This window comes from Lonchura striata, chromosome 6 (assembly GCF_050655825.1).
Source record: "Lonchura striata isolate lonStrDom1 chromosome 6, ASM5065582v1, whole genome shotgun sequence".
Classification (NCBI taxonomy): Eukaryota; Metazoa; Chordata; class Aves; order Passeriformes; family Estrildidae; genus Lonchura; species Lonchura striata.
In genome coordinates this window covers 29,086,007-29,106,440 of record NC_140708.1, presented here as the reverse complement: position 1 = coordinate 29,106,440, position 20,434 = coordinate 29,086,007, and the positions used below count along the sequence as shown (strand labels likewise).

Genomic DNA, 20,434 nt, shown 5'->3' with positions numbered 1-20,434 from the left:
TGCTCCTGTTGCCAGCTGTTCAGCACTCTGGTGCTCATTTCCGAAGCTGTCATTTCCTGCGGCCGTGTGCAGGCAGCTCTTGGAGGCTCAGCTCCCGGCTCGCTGCAGAAACACGGCTTGAATGGAGCTCAGGGGAGAGGCAATGCAGCGGTGTCAGAGAGAGAGAGCAGAGCCTGGGATGTGGCTTACATCAGTGCTTGTGATAACATGCCATCTGGGCTAGGATCTAGCTAATAAATAGAGCTGGACAGGAGTTGTATTTGGACAGCAGAGCTTCAAGGAACAGCCAGGACATGGAAACGGCCATTTGTGAGATGCTTATCCGGGTGCTGCACAGTGGTGCTGCAGCAAACCAAGGTGTCCCTGCTCTTTTAGCAGGAGTATTGTGGTTCAGAAGGATCCCAAAAAAGCTATTTGTAAAAGGTAGCATTTTTAACAGACTGAGCTAATATCACTGTTTGATTGCTTTATCCACAGACTTCTGCTGGATATTCTGTAGCCTTTGTTCATTGCTTCAAGCTCTTGTGTAGCGTTGCTCTGTTCTGTCGTGACATAACCAAAGTGTGCCTCAGAGGCAGCAAATGTGTTTTTAAATTAAATATGGAATTCCTGTATGATCTTGACTCTAGCACCTGCAGTGCTCTTCTGTACTCTGCTAGGTTTGTTCCTAGTTCTCAGGCTCTTTGTTATGATTCTGTGTGATTATCAGGAATTCCCCAGAAGCAACTGACACCCCACTCTCTACAGACTTCAGAATAAGAAATTTAAACAGCAACTTTTGTCAATCTGTGTGGGAAGTAAATATTGGCCATTCTTTGCTGCCTGTGAAGGCCATTTCCTATCAGCTGGGGTTAGGGGTCTGTAACTTTTTAAACCACTAGGAAGTAATTTGTAATCTTTGGACAAGATTACTATGAAGCCCATTTGAAAGCTTATTCATGTTTTCCTAAAGAAAGCTTGGACACAAAATGTGTTTTCTTTAAGATTAAGTCCTGTGAATGTAAAGGAAATTACTTGTGAGCTTGATGGTTGCACCCCGTTGGCTGACCACAAAAAATACAACGCCACAACTGGTCATGACTAATAAAGTCTCCCTTGGCTTCCAGTGCCCTTGGGGTGGAAAGCCATCTGTTTGCATGCCTTTACTATAATCAGTTGTTCATGGCTGTGGAAAACTTGCTGCAGGCACTGACTATGCTGGTGTAGCCTTTCTGAAGGCAATGGATTATCTTTCTGCCATGGGTTGGGTTTGCCCACCAAATTTCTGTATATTTTGCCCTCTCCCAGCCAAACTCACTTGGCTGGGAGCTTTTGTAAATTACTGATTTATGTAAACATGGTGACAGCAGCATCAATTTGGCAGGTTCATTAAAGCCTCATGTCTATAGATTTCAACCTTTAAATGATGAGCTGCTGGAGAGGAGATGGGGGACGGGCTTTGAGGAGGGTGGCACATGGATTTTTTGCTTAACTTTCCTTCTTGAGCAGCATCTTCATAACAATAGCAATACAAAAGGAAATCTAGGACAGAATTCCTTTTGAAGGAGAAAATTAATGGTTCTGGGCTGTAACTGAACATGAATGAAGGAAGGTACCCCAGGAACTTCCCATGATCAGGAAGGTTGTACTGGAAGATGTTAGTAGCAGACATATCCTTGCTGCTTAACTTCTGGGATCAGCTAAAGTAAACAAGACTTTAGGGAAAGAAGAAAGGAAGAGACCCTCCAGTACCACTTGTTGCCCACAGAGACTTAATGCAGAGCTTTCTGTACTAGCTATTCAGTCTGTGTGATCTCCACAATCTTGCCTTGCCTTGTGGCTACTGAAATCACAAAGACTTCATTTTTGAATGATCAGGGTAAACCTGTCACTTCCTAAGAGAAAAGAACTGAAGTGATGGTGAAAATAGATGTATAGTATGACTAGAACTTGAGGTCAGACAGGAAATGTGGTATCCAAATGGATCAGATGGAAAAAAAGGAAAATCTGTGATCAGTAACCAGGTATTTTCTGTAATGATTGAGTTGGTACTGTGGGTTGGATGTACACAGATTCGTTGGACTATGTGGAATGCAGCTGACATTGCAGAGAGAGTTTCACCATTAGGTGTTCATGAAAATAAAGTCAGAAGGGAAAGATTATTTAAAATTTATGTTTAGAAGGCATTAGGATGTTTGAGCCTTGGAAATATTTTTTTTTCCATCTTCTTGGGTGCTGACTGACCTGGAGAGCTGGCGAGCTGGCTGACGTGATTGCTCTGTGCATCCCCTAAAGTGAGGGGTCTGGGGATGCTGGCCAACACCCTGGGCATGTTGGCTGTGTGTTTTTTGGAGTTGGACATGAGCAGACTTAGCAAGTGATACTTTCATCTTCTCCTGTCTTGGGGAGACCAGAGTACTTCACTGTTTAAGAGAAGCTGGTGACATGGAATGTGGTGGGACTTGATCTGGCATTTACAGGCAATGTCAAAGACTTTTCCATATCTGTTAATGTAGGTAGTGTGTTGATTCCCTTGCTTTAAGAACACAATGTGTAATTTGTACTGGATTATGTGATGGCTTTGTGGATGTACGTGCCAATTCTAGAAAACGTGTTTGGCAGATTGCTTTGTTCCAGCTGTGTCAATACACAAATCTGAGGCCATTTTTTAAACAGGGAGGGGAAGCCCCTGGGTAACAATTGGGCCCTAGCAAATAGCTGCAGATATAGCACTTAGAGTCTGTAACTATCAGTTTGTATTATCAGAATACAAAGATAAACTGTGTGCTGTACTTGAACAACTCCCTATACACATAGACACACATAGTGTGTGTCACTCTAATGAGAGATAAATATATAAGTATTTTGCCAAATGTGCACCTCTGGAAGGCTTGTTGCCTACTAGCTTAGAAGATTTGAATAAATACAGTAATGTGGTATTTTCTAGTTGTCTAATACTCAGAATATCCATCGTCTCTGCTAGTGATGTAACTCATAAAGTATTAGAGCTGAGTTGTATATTATCCAGTTTTCTCTTTTCCCATGAATTTTTCCCATGTTCTGATCACTGTTTTTTCCAAAAGTACTAGGAAACACAATTCCAATCCTAGCAGAAGACAAGGATAATATGTGTTTGAGAGCAGAGGTCAGGGTGTGAATCTCCACATAGATACATGTGTATTTGTGCATATAATGTGATGTGAAACCAACTCGAGCAAGCTAGATATTTCAGCCAGAATCTGTGATGCACTTTGGGACTCTCTGTCAAACACTTATGTACACATCTAGTCAGCTGGTTTGGACCCAGGAGGAACCTGTGTGGCACCATTAACTAGCATGTTAATTCACATGCAGTGGGCTCTCTGTGGCAGCCATAGGAGCAGCAGCAATGGGATTTGCTAGCAGCACAGCTGAGAAGGCTCTGTCTACAAATGTCACAAGATTGGCAGTAGACATATAGGAAGACAGACTATGGAAGGATTAGGACAGCAAATCCAGCTAGTTATCTTAACAACAAGTCACTGCAGGAAGGGTGTGTTACAGCACCCAAACTCTGGGATTCACTTCTGTTTTCCTTGTGCTTAGCAACACCTGAAGCAGTGCAAGGACTGTGATTCCCTGTGCTGCTGCTGAGCCCTAAGCATCTGCAGTTACTCTCAAATATTAGTGGAGAAAGCAAGCTGTGGTCTCAGCTCTTGGCCTTTTGTTCCAACTTTTAGCTCCATAAGGCAAAATGCTGTCCTGTTAATAGCCAAAAAATGATATCAACAAATTTCAGCTTTCCAGAAGTCTCCACCTCCCCCTGCTCCTCATCTTCGCCCTCTCCTCAGGAAGCTCTCAAGTGTTGTTTCAATCAACAAATTAAGCAAAAACTGCTGCATCCTGTACTCTGATGAGAACATAACTCAGCTTTCAGACCCTCCCTAAGGAGGGAAAGAAAAGTGTTTCCAGGGCAGTCCATGTGTGCATTGGGTTGTTAGGGTTCCAGAGTGATACTCTTTAGGTCAGGTTTCTATTACATTTTTGTAGGGACACCTGTAAATTTTTTTAGTTGAACACAAGGCACAGGAGTGTGCAGCCTCTCATCATCTTTCAATGTGTACACTTCACTAAATAGTAAAACTATTACTCAGTTTTAAATACTGAAGGTAGCTTGCTGGGCAGACTGTAGCCTGTGGCTGTGTGGCCACTGTTGAACAGGTGTGTGGTTTCTAAGGTATATCCTTCAGATGTTGGGATTATTGGTACCAGGAGCAAAATGTTTCCTTATTATCTTCTAAATCTTAATTGTCTTCTTTAAAAAAATAAAAAGGCAGAGTTTCTGTGTTTGTATTTCTTCATTATTTTTTTTTAATGCTGTGGTCACAGGCCTTCTTTCATAACCCCATATAGAATTTCCAAATTCCGGTGGCAGGCTACCAGGAAAGGAGGGACAGCTGTGATCCTTTTTTCACTTTTCTCTTACAGGAAATAAAAAGCCAACAGGTCTGCCCTATCAGAGCACTGTGGGCTCTTGGGGTATTTCAGCAGCAAATTAAAAAACCTCTTGGTGTTAAGCATTAACTTGGGGTGCTGAATTTTATTCCCAAGTTCCTAAAGCAAGATTTAGTACCTAGAGTGCAAACACAGTAGTTGCAAGGCAGCAGCCTTCACTCTTGAATGTAGAGCAGTCAGTCACAGACATTTGGGGTGGCAACACTTCCTGTTGGAAGTTGGATTTCCCTTGTGAAGCACACTCCCAGCATGTAGCTCTAGGACATGAACTGGCTGGAAGGATCATAATAGGTAGTTGATCTGGAATCCTAATCGATGGCCTATAAATAAGTGGCACATAAAAGACTATGAACCTGTGCTGTGGATCTTACTTGTATTGGAGCAGGATGTCTTCCACAAATACCTTTTTGCATGGGGCATGTCTTTGGGCCCCACTTTCATCTCTAAAACAAGACAAGCATTGCTTCATGGTTGAGTGGTGGCTGCAGTGAAGTCTGCAGTGCACACAGGCTGGGAAACATTATGTGCTTTGAGGTGAAAGCTGCCTTTAATATTTCACCAGCTTTAAAAATTCATCTTAAGATGACAGCCTTAGTCTACCTTGCCAAGCCAGTCACAGACTTCTGTACCCTCAACTGCAGTCGGCTCTGTGCTAGAAAGACCTCTTGCATGTATCTCCATATTTAAAAGAAAGATGCCTCATCTGTGAATTGTTAGAATAAAACTCTCAGCAATCAGCCACTGGCCTTCATATGAATTCAGTGGTTTCAACCTTGTGCCTTTTCCAAGTGTATGGGACTGAGAAAGCCTTTTACAGAGAGCAGAGCCAGCATGGACAATGAGAGTGTCTAACAGCACACAGACACAGGAGTGAGCGTGAGAATAAGCTTACTGCAGAAATTCCCTCTTGTTAAAGCTACTTCTGGTGCCTTTATGCATCTGCTTCTATATATTCATCAGAGGTCTGTCAGAGGCAATTACTGACACTGCCTTATGTGTATCAAATATGTATGTACTGTGTGGCAAGAGCTTTGGAGGGGTGGAAAAAGCAAGTGCCTTCAACTGTGCAGCAGCACCCTTATCTTAGCGGTCTTTAATGAAGCAGATCATATCTCAGAAGGGAAATAATCAGCTGTTGGCATAAAAAGGTCTGTTTGACTGGTCTGGAAGTGACCTAATTGCACCTAGTACTGTTTTGTAGGATAATTTATGTTGTTGGATCAAAAAAACCTTGAGAGAGAGTTCCAAGGCAGAAGGACTTAAAAATGAGCAGCTCTCTGCAGCCCATAGACCATGTGTCAAATGTACCAGACTGCTGCTTGAGTGGGATTTTTTCAAGACTCTTGAGAGGTGGAGTGTTACTTAAGTATTTGTTTAGAAGAATGTGTAGTCTACTCATGCTGGAGAAATAGCCATGCCTTTTACAGTGGTGCTATCAGTCCTGTTTACTTTAGTTAAGCTCATAAAAAGACAGTCAAAGTCTACAGAGAAATTAATGGTTGAGGAGAGAATTACAAAGCAAAGTTTATCATGATCCTGCAATTTTATGTATTCAAAGTGGTTTGTAACATCTTGTGGTCAGACAGGCTTCAATGGGAATAGCTTGTTCTCCTGTTGATGTGTATCATCCATCAAAGTATGGATGAGTAAGGATGCATGCAAACATGAGCAAAACTGGCATAAAATATACTCCTTTAACTATGCTACACTAGTTTTCCATGGTACGTGTTGTGGCTAACATTTGCTTAATTGTTTTGCTTTTGCAAAAGCCTTTCGGGAAGAGGACTGGGAATACAATTAGGAGCAAAACCATGATTTTTTCAAGTACAAGTATTTTTGCCATTTAGTCATTCTCCAGTGTGACCAATCCATTTTGCAATCACCATCTTGCCACGTGCATTATATGCCTGTCAAGTGGAACTGGTTGTTTCTTGGTAACTTGTGAAATGCCTGGGAGTTACCTGAACCTAGGTGGACTCTGAATGGGGAGATATCTTGGCTGTTGCAGCTTAGGGATGCTGGCAGATGCCAAAGCAAAGCAGCAACATACGTGGGGACAAAATTACACTCCTACCTTAAAAATTTGCGTTCTTGGGTTAGTGTTAAGGCAGTTGGAGTAATGCAACAAAGCTCCAGTTGAACTTGGATTGGCTACAACTCCCTTTGTGCCTCTGCGAACCTCAAACTCTCTTTAAATCCTCATCAGAGACAAGGGTTTGGGAGTCTCAGTCTAGACATCCATGCCACATGAGTGTTACAGTTGTTTTGGTGCCTGAGAGATAGGGGCACCTCTAAGGGTTAACTCAAGCTGTAAAGCACTGCCTAATTTTTACAGATGGTGTGAGTGCAAGAATGAACCTCAGTCTGGCTTGGCAGTGCACAGAGATAACTTTACTTAATTCCCTGCAGATGTTGCTGCAGAATGGTTTTAATAATGAATTGTGAAGTCAAGCTAAACTCCAGCATAGAAGGAGAACTCAAAATAAATGCAATGTTTTGTTCTGTGTTTGAAAAGCAAGTTTTCTGTGATGCTCTGGGTTGGGAAAGATGGCAATTGACAGGACAAGGGATTCTTTGCAAAAACTTTGGGCTATAATGGTGCAAACTCAGACCAATCTGTCTAATTTGTCTGCAAACCATGAATACCCATGAACCTGAGGGTGAGAGGGGGAAGGGATGCTGGTACCAAACAGCAGCTGCCCTAATGCTTCTGATGAGGGGATGGTGCAGAGCAAGTACTTCATGATCTGCCTGGCAGAGTTCTGCAGTTTGTGGCTGTCATGCACAGGCTGTGTTGAGGAGCTTGTCTGCACTGCAGCCATTTTCTGCTAGGAGTCAATTCTTGTAATGTGCTGTAATTTCCTTTCTCTAGGGTTATGGCTTGAATGTGCCATTATAATTTAGGTTTTGGTCTCATAAGGGACATGCTGCCTCAACAGTGGTTGTTTGGCCACTCTGAGACTTTGCACATCATGCTTCTCTGCTGTCAGAGGGTATTGCTGGAAGCTTCTTAGTCTTCTCAGTTGTTGAATCTGTTTAATCAAAACACACATTTTTCTGTTGACATGCTATTTCAATGGGCTATACTAAAGCCTTTCTTCTGTCCTTCTGAGAAGCAAGCTTGAAATTGGGAAAGAAAATTTCAGAGTGAGGGTCTGGTTTTCCCTGAACTTGGACATGTGCTGCGATTTCTCAGTAGCTGCAGAGGTTTCTTATTTATACTTTGCCCTTGCAGAGAGTTTATAAGGGAAATCTTTAGAAAGAAATTATAGCTTTCATGAGTTCTGTGGTGATTAGGAGCTTTAGCCTGAGTCATGTGTAGATGGATGGAGGTTCAGCTACACTCTGGCCCCAAGCAAGAGATCTAACCTTGGCTCTGAGGCTAATGAGCCAAACCAGAGGAGCTGTATTGTGAAATAGGCTAGCACGGGGTTGGTGTCAAGGAAGTGACATCCAGCCCTCCAGAGATGGTTTTACCATGGTTTGAATTTGGCCCAAATGTACATTTTTAAGTGTAGGCAAATCCTTTTTGTGCTTGTATTTAATTTATTTCTGAGGAAGAATTTAGGTATACTATTCCAGTCTAATTAATATCAGCTGGAAGCTAGCTTCTCCCATTTTGTGCCTAATTATAAGTGCCTGTTAAACTGTGTTAGCTACCCATGCCGATATGTTACTGTGAAATAAGGAACAACCATGAAGACGTGTTTCTGAAACGGTCTGGCAGATCCTGCGTGTTCACTGCTGTGGGCTTCGTGGCAGGAGAATCCACCTCCTGCTGAGGGAGGATAACTAAATTTAAACTTTCCAACCATGAGCCTTGTGAAGCAAAGTTTCCAAACCTCTGCTGGGCCAGAAGATGGAAATCTGTGTCTGAATTTGGAGAGTAAATAAATAGAACTGCCTAGGAGCTGCCCAGGGGCATGTGAGGGGTTGCTGCTTGGGGTGCATTGTCTCCCAGCCACATGCCCCAGGGAGGAAAGCAAGGGTTTGTAGCTACTGTTCTCTGGTAAAATCTTCCGTGACAGGATTTGGAATGAACTTGGGTGACTTTTAGCACGAACACTTGAGCATTGTTTCAGCAGGGTGGTTTTTCTCTTACAGACAGTTGCATGTGGCATGGCAGCAGAGCCCAGACCTTCCTTTCCCCCTGGCTGGGCTGGGCTGTGGGATCCCAACTGTGGGAGGGATGTGTGGCACCTCACAGCTCACTGCTGTCAGTGCCCATCTCTTTACAGCCCAGGCTGGCACCTTTGCTCTTCACAGGCAGGCTTGTGTGAAATTTGCTGTGTTTATGACAGCCATCAAAGTGTGTAAACTGTTCTGAGGTGCATGTACAGAAATAGCTTCCCTTTGGGGAAGCTGGAAGGGTGGTAATGGACAACAGTTTGCATGGTCCTGACAAAGCAGCTTATGTGTTCTGGGGAAACTGGGGCATCACAGACAACAGCAGAAGTGGTTTGCTTACCTATTAGACTTATTTTCCTGCTGTCTTAATCCAGACTTCATTTGAATGGAGGGGAATCTAGTTGTGCTTGTATCTGAGAGCAGCAAGTTCTTGGGTGAATGAGTCTATGTCAAAATCATTGGAGGATTCAATAAAACCATGTAAGCAAGCAAGAAAAGAAGCAAGGATAGTCATAGTTGGAATACGTTTAATCTGAAACTGGCATGCATATAATTTTATTCATCTGTCCACAGATATGACCTAAAGGTTATATTCATATATGTTGCTGAATTTTTGTAGGCACTGTTGAAACTTGGATGTTCAGGTGGGAAGACAAATAACTGGTGCTTATGGCCTGAAGTCAGATTTCAGTTGGCTTTTCAGTCTTTATTTCTGTTCTGTGCAGTACTTTCCAGCTTCCCAGGGTATTGAATTCAGGTCATGTTTGTTAAACACCAGCTGTGGTTACAAGTGCTCTAGAAGCACTTTTGTATCCTGTCCTGAGGTCTGTGCTCTTCTATGAATGTCTTTGCTGTTTCCCTCCTTTGCCTTTTGTAATACTTCATATTAGGATTTGGGCAGTGTTTGTGCTGTTTCACATACGTGCACATGTACATATTTACACATACAAAGTGTTTTGATACCGTAGTTGTGCTTATAGCAAGACCAGCTTGGAGCAACTGAATTAGAGAATTTCAGTCAAAGTTCTCATGGATGGACTTTGAATTTCATAAAATTAATTGGTATTTGCTTCATTGACCCCTTTTTGTAGCAAGCCTACACACTACCACTGGGAGAGGATCTGATAGAAATGGTATAACAGCACTAAACCCTCTCTTGTTCTAGGAAGCTGCAGAATACCTCAAACATGCACCAAAGCTGCTGACTCTGTCATCTTCCCTGTAGCATTTTATTGTTCTTGTTCCTCTAAATGTTGACTGAGAAACTTTTGCTTCTTTTTTGTAGGTTGGTGGTTTGTGAGCACAGCAGAGGAGCAGGGATGGGTCCCTGCTACATACCTGGAATCCCAAAATGGAACCAGAGATGATTCTGACATCAACACATCTAAATTTGGGGAAGGTATGGAAAGCTTTTACTTACCAAGAGAAACTTGGTATTCACTTGCTTTATGCTTTTTCCCCCAAGTGAAAACTTCTGATTGGAAGAAGATGCATGATAGAGCCACAGGCCAGTGAAAGGAGTGAGATTTAACTTTAATGGTTACTTCTCATTAATTTCCTTTAAATTAATCTTTGAAACTAGTTTCACTGCTGTTTGCTGTGGTCTGTGATTTTGTGGAAAGGTAATTTTATTTGGTATGGTCTCATTCTGTTAAAAGCGAGATGCCATTTGTCATGTATATGTATTTAGCTGCACTGCATTTTTTTTTCTTTTTTGTCTATTTTTTCCCCCTAAAGATGCTTAATTCAGGTTCCAGAAATTGAATAGTTCAGCACTGCATGTTCCTCAGTTCCATTATGAAAGACTAACCACATCTTAATGGGCTTCTCATCTAGCAGCTGTGTACAAAGGACACTTTTATTATGATTTGCTGCATTCTTGTGAATCTGTTGCTAAATCTAGGTGCTCTTGATGTGACACTTATGTAAAATGTATGTGGAAACTCAGCTGACCTTTCCTTAGCACAGGCAGGAGGCTTAGAGATGTGTTGGGGTGACCATCTGCCCATTAAAACAGCACACAGGCAGAACCAGACTTTGTGCTGGGCTCCAAGGGTGACATCTGTGGCTCATTGAAGTCTTGGTCTCTGTAGCTCATTTTTCCCTGCTCAAGTCTCCCCATATCCTGGTTTAGAGACAGACTGGCTGTAGACTGGTAGGCCAGGAACCAGACTGGTATGATGCAACATCTTAGTGGATAAAAAAGCAATGAGTAAAGCTTCCCTGTTATTAAAGAATGGAATTTTACTGCTCTGGTCTGCAAGCACTGAAGAATGCCTTGTCTGTTGGTTTGTAGCTTCCTTCCTTTTCCTGACTCTTAAATACAGTGTGTGCTTGACAGCCTTATAGCTTAAGCTGCTTTCATTTCATGCTCTCCTCCTCTTTCATGTTGCCTTCTGGAGTGTACTCTGCACAGGGATGCTGCCACCCAGCAGTCTGTTCTGGGTAATAGAAAATCTGTCAAATATTCCTTACTTCCTTCCTCTCGGTCCCTTTTAATCCATTACACTACTCTCTTCAGCTGTGGTCAGCAGTCCTGCTCCCTGCCTTACTCCTAATCCAGATATGATGAAACCTGAGACTGCCCTTCCCTTTCTGCTCAGTTCCATCTCAGTGACAGATCGAATTGCATAACCTCTGCAGCTGCTTTGATGCGCCCCAGATTTTGCTTGCTGGCTTTTTAGTAACTTTGGTTTATGTTATTAGCCATCTAAACTGAGGCTTCCTACAGTCTTTGTTTCTTCCCCTCCAGTTCTTCTTTACTTGGGACTGTTTTTCTCCATATAATTACTTCATAGGAGAAGAAACAATGACTTGGATTCACTGTCTTTAAAAAGGTGTATCAAAGTGACTGTACTTAGACAGAAAACTTGCCAGCTCTCTCCAGGTAGGCAGGAGAAAGGGGCTCTGAAGTAACTGAGGAGGAAGGCACTTCTAGTGGATTAAGTGCCTTAGCCCCACAATTTAGAGCTTACACAAGTTTCAGAGTGACTCCAGGAGACATTGACTTCCTGCAACTGTGCAATCTCTGCTCCCCCAACTTGGAAAGCACAGAAACACTGACGTAGGGAGCTTCGTGTATTTGCCCCTTGTCCCTCCCCATTTGAACAGGCCTGGAACAAGTCGATAAGACAGGCAAACCTTGAAGTCTGCTCTGCTATGGCAGGCTCAGTACAGATAGCGAGGTGCTGAACACATCTTGCTAATAATTCTGGCTCTAATAATATGGCAGTAATTTTGTCATATATCTCTTTAAATAGTCCATTCCCTGAGAAAGAAAGAAGTGTTTCCTCCCTGCACAGAACCTGCACAACATTTTTGTCTGGATGAAGGCAGACTGATTGTCTGTGTTTAGACCAACACATCTTGTAAGGCTTGGAAAACAATCAGAAAGCAATCTAAAGAAACATTTAACAGCTACAGAAGCTGATAAGGTAAACATGTTAAAATAATCTCTGGAAAGGTGTAGACACTTGTTAATAAGCAACCTTTCTGGTGACTGTGGCATGACCAACCAAGTCCAAGTCTGGGCAAAATGGCAAAATTCAGTATTTTTAAGGAAAAAACGCTGGCTCATACAAAAGCATCACTGTGGTATAAAAGGGCTGTCACTGGGGATGACCATATGTTGTGAGATGGATCTGTGTGACTCACTGCTTTCAAGGGGTGTTCCTGGATGGCTAAATCCTCCAAACTCCCAGTGTGAGAAGGAGCAAGCTGACTGCTCTGTATTGGTGCCTTAGGGCTGCTTCTACCCCTTCTGCACCTCTCCATCCTGCGAGCCTTTACATTCAGCATTTCATTTCCTTCCTTGTGTAGAAACTCCTAACACAGGCAGCCTTGTTGTAACTTAACTTCTCTCTCTGCTATGATCTGTGTGTCTAGCGAGGTGTCCTGTGTTGTGTCCCTGTGTAGCATGTGTGTAACTGGCAGTCTCATGTCCTGTTGATTTGGGCAAGGTCACCAGGTTAAATCTGCTCGTCTTTTGTCCCTCCATGGACTTCCAAGAGGATCACTGATTTCCATAAACCAAAACCACAGCTATTTATAATCCTGAGATTTGGCTCATCTGAAAATTTGTGGTTGATTTTTGACCAACATGGGATCAAAGGGGAAGTACAGAGTACCAGAGACTAGGTAATGTACCTGTTCAACACCATCCACCACACCTCCACTTAGAGTGGTGTGGAAAGGTTTGGGCCTTACAGTAAAGGAGAAATTGAGGAGAGTGGGCTGGATGTAAAAGTCTGGTCTAAGTCCCTGACAGATATAAAGGACAAAAAGTCAAAAGCCACTCTTTGGTGAAGTGTTTTGCTTGTCCAGCTAATGATTTCCCAATCAAATAAGTTTGCTGTGCCTGATTGCCAACAGAGCAACAGTTCTAGAAGACAACAGTGCCTACTCCAGTATAAGGATATAATCCCTAAATAAGTGCACATATACAGAATTGAATTATTATTAATGATGTGATATCAAAGGTTATGAACAGCTTCCCAGCTCCCACTGGTAAAATGATTGTGTTTGCACTTCAGCTATCACTACATTGTGATATGTTGCATTGCTTTGCAGCAGCACCTAGCACCCTTGCAGTAGTTGCCAAATTGGGATGGAAGCCCTTGGATGGAAAAAATTGAAGTGTTTAGCTGTGTTTCTGTGCCAGTCTAATGGTTCCAGTGTCTTTCACACCTGTACAGGCAAAATAAGACTCTGACTAGAGATCTAATGTGGTCCAGAAAACAAGTGGTGTCCTCTGTGCACAGCTGCTCTCACAGTGCTATTTCCATAAGTGTCTTGTCTTTGTTTATACTTTAAGCATAAGTTATTGTTTGAGTATTAACTAACACTCAGTCCTGGATTGTTAGCTTCTTGAGCCTGCTGATTAATTGCAAGGTTAGTTTTTTCCTTATATCATAATCTGTATATTAGAAGTTTTGATCATGGGAACCAGCTGTGACAATGAATGCAAGTCATGTCTTGCAAGCACATCAGATACTTTTTACTCGGGTTCAGTTCCCGAGTGCTACTGTTATGAGGAAACTTACATAAGAGTTTGTGGGTTTGTTTATAGTTGATAATTTTTCTTAAGAGAGGTTTTGAGCCCTGTTGGATTTAATGTCATGTGCATTAGACTGAATTCCCCAAAGATCATGCAGCTGAATTAGGAGATGCAACAATAATGATGATGTGTCCTGCCACTGCACTCTCCTTGGACAAGTTGTCTTTAGTTGTGCAGCTTGTTTTGGAGCATGTATATGTTTTTGATTTTTTAAAATTATAATTACTGCTTTTTAAAAAATGCCAATAGCAAGAGTGGCAATTTGTGACAGTTCTGGATGGCTCACATTGCTCAAGCTCAAGAAGCTAACTTGTTCCACTGTACTGTATAAACTAAACCAAAACATCTGCATCCCACCTAACCCATTCCCACTAACAAGACAAGTGCTTGTAAATACCATGTTTTGTTTTTATTCCTCACCCTCCCATCACTTTTTTTTTTCTTCTTTTTTTTTCTCCCTTTGTTTTGTTTCCATCCGTGTTCCAAACTAGTTTCTAAGCGACGCAAGGCTCACCTGAGGCGCCTGGACCGGCGATGGACGCTGGGCGGGATAGTCAACAGGCAGCAGAGTCGAGGTGAATTCATAGTTCCTCCTGCACCAGCCACTCAGGGGCCACCAACAGCTTCAGCTGCTGTGTGTTGGGACCTGCATCTTTGACACTTTGGTAGCGAGGGGCCAAAGCTCCAGAGTTCAGATGTGGATTTCGTACATGACAGCTTGAGGGTGGCTCGGAGCCAGGATTAGGCACCCCAGGAGTTGGAGGCTGGTAACCAAGGGTAGCTCTGCAGTCTGACTTTGTGCTGCTGGGGAGGCTCACATCTGTTGTGTTTTAACTTGGGCATATTTGTGCTCAGTCTTTCCTGCCTCAGTAAGGACAAGTGATACTTTAAAGGCTATTAAAATGAGTTGAATGCCAAAAAAACCATGGTCGGAGATGTGCACACTGGAACAGTGTGTGGTGTGGAAAGATGAAAATCATTCCAGTTGCAGTCCCCTCTCTTCCTTGCAAGTAGTGCTTGATACTAAAGAGAGACTTGAGAACTTTTGGGAGTTTTTGTCATCATTCGTAGGTATTTAAAATGCCACTGGCAGCAGCATTTTAGTTGTTTTGTGTTCTTTTAGCTTTTGCTGGTCTAACAGTGAGTATGGCAGGGTCAGAGGGAACACCTTGTGTTTGGGTGAAGCTGTATTTGGGTGAAGTCTGAGGAGCCCTATAACCAAAGTATTTCCTGAGAGCAAGTGAATCATCTTTCCCAGAGCACAGGTATTCCTATCTATCTCCTGCTGCACTTGGAAAATCATCCAGATGTGTTCATTGCCCTTTGGAAAGGAAAGGGGCAACAAAGCACCATTTGCACCTCTGTAACTTTCAGACAATCTTACTGAGGGAATGGATCCAAATGTAGGCACAAGAGGAGATGATTAATGGAAAGGTGCCTTTTCCTATTTAGGAATTTATTTTTAAAGTGGCAAATTTACCTTCTGGATTTGATTATGATACTGTGTGCAAACTCCTGTCTCAAGCTTACCCAGCTTTTCAGTGAGTCTTTAACTTTGTTTCAAATTATTAAGCAAACAAGAGCAACAATAGCTGTGTTCTACCTGCCATAGCTTGACCCTGCAGAAATTGAAACTACCTTCAGAAGACAAGGTCTTGCTTCTCAGCCACCAAATGCACTCTGAAGGCACCAAAAAATCCTCATAAGCACACATGCTGTCTTGGGGGACGTGGAAAAAGTGTGCTTATTTCCCTGCCCCAGCTGTTTGGGAGCTACTGACTTTGCTTTGTCAAACTCTACTAGATGGCTCCTGACAATTTAACTGGGAGAATTTATGGGAATCAGTTTTCTAAACAATTTATTTAGTGGTGAAAACAAATGCATTCTTTTATATTTGTACAATATTGCAAACAAAGCTCTATAAAATATTAAGGCTGCGTAACCAGTCCCTTAGCAGTCAGCTGGTGAGACCCAAGGACCTAAGCTGCATTCCCAGATTTTCCCTCTTGCATTCTGATTGCCACCATCTGTGTGCATCTTCTCCAGACCTGCCCTCTGACCAGTGTCACTGTCCTCCCTGGCAGGCTTCCCCAGTACAGGCTCCCCTAATCTCTTCCATCTTTGTCTTTTTCTTGCTTCATTACAGTTTCTTCCCTATTAGGCCCAAGCAGGGCTGGGGTTTTGAGGGTGTTGAAGAATATGTACTTTATCTCAAACTGAATCTTGGCACTTGGACTTGGCACAAACTTCAGCAATCTATGATTTTTGTCCAAGGTTTGGGGCACCCGGTGACTGAGCTGCTTCTATAAGGTCTCTCCAATGTATTTCAGCCACAGCTAGCCAGGCTGGCTAAAAATAAGCTGTTTATTGTCATCAGAAATTATAGGTTAGGGAGTCCTCACAAGAACAGGCTTATTGGAAATAAAGAAAGTGACTTGAATAAATGGGCACAAGTTGGAGACAGTGGCTTCATGATCTGGCACAGCTGCAGCCTGTACAGACATTTACGCCTTCCAGACTGCAGTTGTTGAAAGTATGAGTCTCTCTGGGTGTCCAGCCTGCTGTTCTCTAACAGAACAGTTTATATGAGGTCAGGAGAGATTTTCTCCCATCTTCCCCTCCCATCCCAGCCCAGAAGACTTCTAGCAAGGCCAAATTTGGGTGAATTTGCACTGAAATGACAGAATGCATGAAGTGTACATATGCATTCCCCTGCCAACCTTCAAGTCCGTGCTCCAAAGCACAGAACTCAAGTTGTTCAAACAGGAGGTTGCCAGAATTGTTCAACACAAGCAGAACAGCTTCCCCTTCCCCACTTGGCCTCTTCCTTGGAAACAAACTCAATTAAACATTTTGGCTGAAAATCCTCCCACCCAGCAATATTCTGCTTGAAATGGTCCTTGCTGCTGGAAGGGTGAGCTCCAGGAGGACACTGGAGTTTAAAAGCAAGCTGTGAAGGATGCCTTCCTTTGTATTTATGCTTCCATACCACTAATAAGCGTTTTTATCAGTTAGGCCTGTGATAGAATCACTTTAAGGCCAGAATCAACGGAATTAAGCATTGTTTCTGAAGGGCTGAATTTTCTGTGTGACTTGAATATTAAAAACACAGAGGAAACTGGAGTGCAGAAGGAAGGAGTGTTTGCTTCCCTGTTAGACTGTGCCTGATGGGGGAGAATTATTAGTGATAGCACATGGCTTATTTATTTCTAACCTTTCCAAAGCCATTTGAAGAGGGTAGGCATCTCTGACCTCCAGATATTTAGAAGCAATGTTACTGGGTCTGTGAATAAGAAACATGAAAGACAAATTGTTCAAGATCATGGTAGTGCTCCTTTTTTAAACCTGAAAAAAAAAATCTGCAAAGGGAACAGCTGTAGTCTGTTTCTACAAAGAGAAACAGATTACTTTTGTTGCTGAACTTTTCTCTTTAAAATGGTCTGTGGTGTGCCCAGATCTAAGAGATTACATTGGTTTGTGTTTCTGATGTAACTGCAAAGCTGGCAGTTTTTTTAATGTTAAATGTAGTACATTTTCTAAACTTTTTCTTATGCATTCTGAAACTCCAGTAATATAAATATGGGTTGTGAGGAGAAGCCTGAAAGTTTGTAGTTTTCCTCAGACTTGATACTCATTAGACCTACAAGCAGCAGAGTTCATGTTTTGTACAGGGTTAAATAGTAATTCTACACATGCATTTATCTGGAACTTCCCCTGGAAGGGAGTTTAGGATTATTTACAGGCTTAATTTAATGAAAAGTCATTTGTGCTTTTACAGTTTGATTGGTAAAATTGGGATGTTGCATGCCTGTCTTCTATGCCAGATATCTGACCTAAGTTATTGCTGCTTTGGTTTTGTGCCCAGTACTTTCAACTGGAGCTGCTACAATGCAGGAAAACACTTTAAAAGTTATTCATACTAACTATATAGTGACATATGGGCTGAATTTCTGCCAAATGAGCCAATTATTTAGGAGTAGCTCCTAGTACATAAGCATAAGCTATTCATTGAAAGAGTTAAAGTTTGAACTTCCCACTGCTTGCCATTTTAGGGAGAGAGGGAGCTTGATGGGCAAATGTAGTGTGTAGAGGGAAGGCAGCTTTGTAACCCAGTGATCTTGATATTTGAACTTCATCCTGAGTTGGTCTTAATACTGGAACCCCATGTCCTAGCCCACATGGCTGCTTCTTCAGCCAGTTTTGTAGCTGTGGAAAGAGCACTTGGTCTGTACTGATAATCCAGCCTGGCTGATGTGCTTGTGCACTCTTACCCTTTCCTGCATCTCACCAGAGCTGCTCTGCCCTCTTTGGCAGCCCCTCCATGAGACTTCTCCCCTTGTTTTCACTCTTCCCTGCTTGTGCTTGATGGTGATGAAATGTTTGTCAATCACTGCAGAAGACTGTGAGTGACATTGCTGTGCTAAATCAAGCCAGAGCAGAGCAGCTTCAGACTTAGTTTCTTCTCTCCTTTGGTTGGGTTTCTTTTTTGTTTTTGTTTGGTTGGCTTTTTACTCTGTTCTCCAAGGAAAGTAGTAAATGCTTATTGGTCCTTGCTTGGTTCAAGTAAGAGCATGCACAATACAAAGCTGTTCAGAAGAAATGTCATTATTGTTCTTTTCTATCTGTTGGCACGAGGTTTTCTGTTATTTAAAACAAAAAGCAGGGAAGGGAAGAGGGACAAAGGCTGAAGAGCTTCTGTCTGCAGATGAACACGTTTGATAACTGTGGACAGCCATTCTGTCCCTGCATATTTAGGCAAGTAAAACAAAGTCCATGTTGAATTAATGCATTGCTTTCTGGAACAGAGAGACTTTTTCCAGAGGCAGGTCTGACAAAGGGGGGGTGGAGCGGAGGAGTGGGGGAGGGCGAACACAGACTGCTGACAGAGGGGAAAGTATTTTGAAAGAAAATTCTTCTGTGGTTTGGAAGATGTAGGTTTGGGGCTGTTGCATTTTGCTGAGAAATCATTAATTGGCTAATTTCTAGCCCAGTTCCCCCCTATCGCTTCCCCTACCAGCATATCAAACCAGGAGGGGGTCACAGAAAGTTGGGGGCATGTACAAGCACTAGCCAAGCAAAGGAAATTACTCCCTTATATGGTTGGCTCCTGAAGCACTGCTAATAACTTTCACGCTTATTAATGGAGGCAAAAAAGAGAAAACTTACAAAATAGAGGTGAAGGAGAGGAATGCCGAGCTGGGGCTCTCCGAACTTGGAAGCAGAAATGTCTGAGCACTGGCTGTTTGCCTGGGAAAGATGAGACTGATTGTGCAGGGCTGGAAACGTGTGTGGTGTTTTAGCTGCTTAAAGGCAAGGCTCCTGTCCCATGGAGTTTACAGCCTAAACAAAGAGAAGGAGATCCGTGCATCAAAGGAGCATGGGCAGGTGGCAATTTGGCATGAATCTTCTTGCAACCAAAGGGGTTTTCACAATGAAAAATGATCCTTCTTTTTTAAAAGCTTTTAGAGAAGGACTAAAACTAAGCTTGTTTGGGAAGGCAGGAAGTCAGGGTAGGTAAGGCTTATTTTAGTAAGGATTTGCGAGCTTCAGGTTATTTGATATCATTGAGGAAGGAGCCTGCTCAGGTTGATGAGGCATCATAGAAAGGCATGAGGCTGAGTGGGAAAAGATCACAGAATTTGAAGGAGTGGGAAATCCACATGAACATGTGAGTGTGTGTAGTAGGGCAATAAAGTAATGCACAGCACACAGGCTTGAAAATTCAAGATGGAGCAACTGAATTGGGAGTGCACTTGGTAAGAGTCTGGTTGAAACGCCAGAGTATTGCTGTGCCAAGAGCCTTCTGCAAGAGCAGTGTGTGCTGAAAGGCTGAGAAGCGAGCAAAGCAGCCATGAGGTGGCTCTAGTGGCTGTGCAAAAGAGTCAATGAGGGGCCAGCAATGGTGGAGAACTTGGAAAATGCTGGGGCAAGTCTGTCACTTTGGTGATATAACCAGTGGTGGTGAAATAATCAGTGCAAAGGGAACTGGGAGGACGGCATAAGGAAGAATTTGAAAGAGCTTCTGAAACTCTGTTACAACTCGAGCTGTAAAAGCTAGGTCTGCTTTCCTTGACCTGACAATAAGTATAAATCCAGACAGCCAGAAGAAGGACCAAGCTACCATTTTGAGACACCTCATAACTTCAGTGTAGGGTGTGTGTGTGTGTGTTCACAGTCACACATGCAAAATATGAAATTCTGTTTTGACAGATGGGTTTGGAAAAGCCTCACAGGCTGTCAGGTTCAGTGTCTTGCTTTGTCAGCCAAGTCAGTAAAATTTCTTCAGGAGGGAATGGAGCTTCATCTTAGCTGTCCTGAGGTTTTTCCTGTGGGACAGGTGCCCTAATGGGTTACCTGGTATGGGAAATGCTATAACTAATGCTTAAAAATTCCTCTGAGGATTCCCCTTTACTACTTGACAGAAGTACATCAGGTGAAGCAAAAGAAAACTTATTCAGAAATAGGTTGTTTAAAGGGAATGTGTTGGAATGTACCCAATTGCTCACCATGTGCAATCTGCAATCCTACACAAAAGAGGGGGAAAAAAAGCCCTGTTGTTAAGGTCTGCAATTATCCAAAAATAATTGCCATTGATACTATTAGATTGCACTCTGCAATCCTACACAAAAGGGAAAAAAAAAAGCACAGTTGTTAAGATCTGCAATTATCCAAAAATAATTGTCATTGACATTAAGTCCTCTTAAAATGTACAAAGTCAAATGTCTCATTCCTCATTTTGCTGCAGCCAGTATGTTTTATCACAGCCAGTGAACAGGC

General features: G+C 42.6%; 1 protein-coding gene across 12 annotated transcripts in view; it reads left to right on the top strand.

Moving 5' to 3' along the window:
- The window catches only part of SH3PXD2A (SH3 and PX domains 2A), a 236,534-nt gene that overhangs the window by 199,081 nt on the left and 17,019 nt on the right, over window positions 1–20,434 (top strand). For 10 of the 12 annotated variants that reach the window (XM_085583666.1, XM_021536305.3, XM_021536304.3 and 7 more), the window contains 2 exons: window positions 9,887–10,000; window positions 14,149–14,232. In XM_085583666.1, coding sequence (XP_085439792.1) covers window positions 9,887–10,000; window positions 14,149–14,232 — 198 coding nt within the window. The remainder of the gene's footprint in view (window positions 1–9,886; window positions 10,001–14,148; window positions 14,233–20,434) is intronic. The other 2 variants (XM_085583667.1, XM_021536308.4) reach the window with 1 other exon arrangement.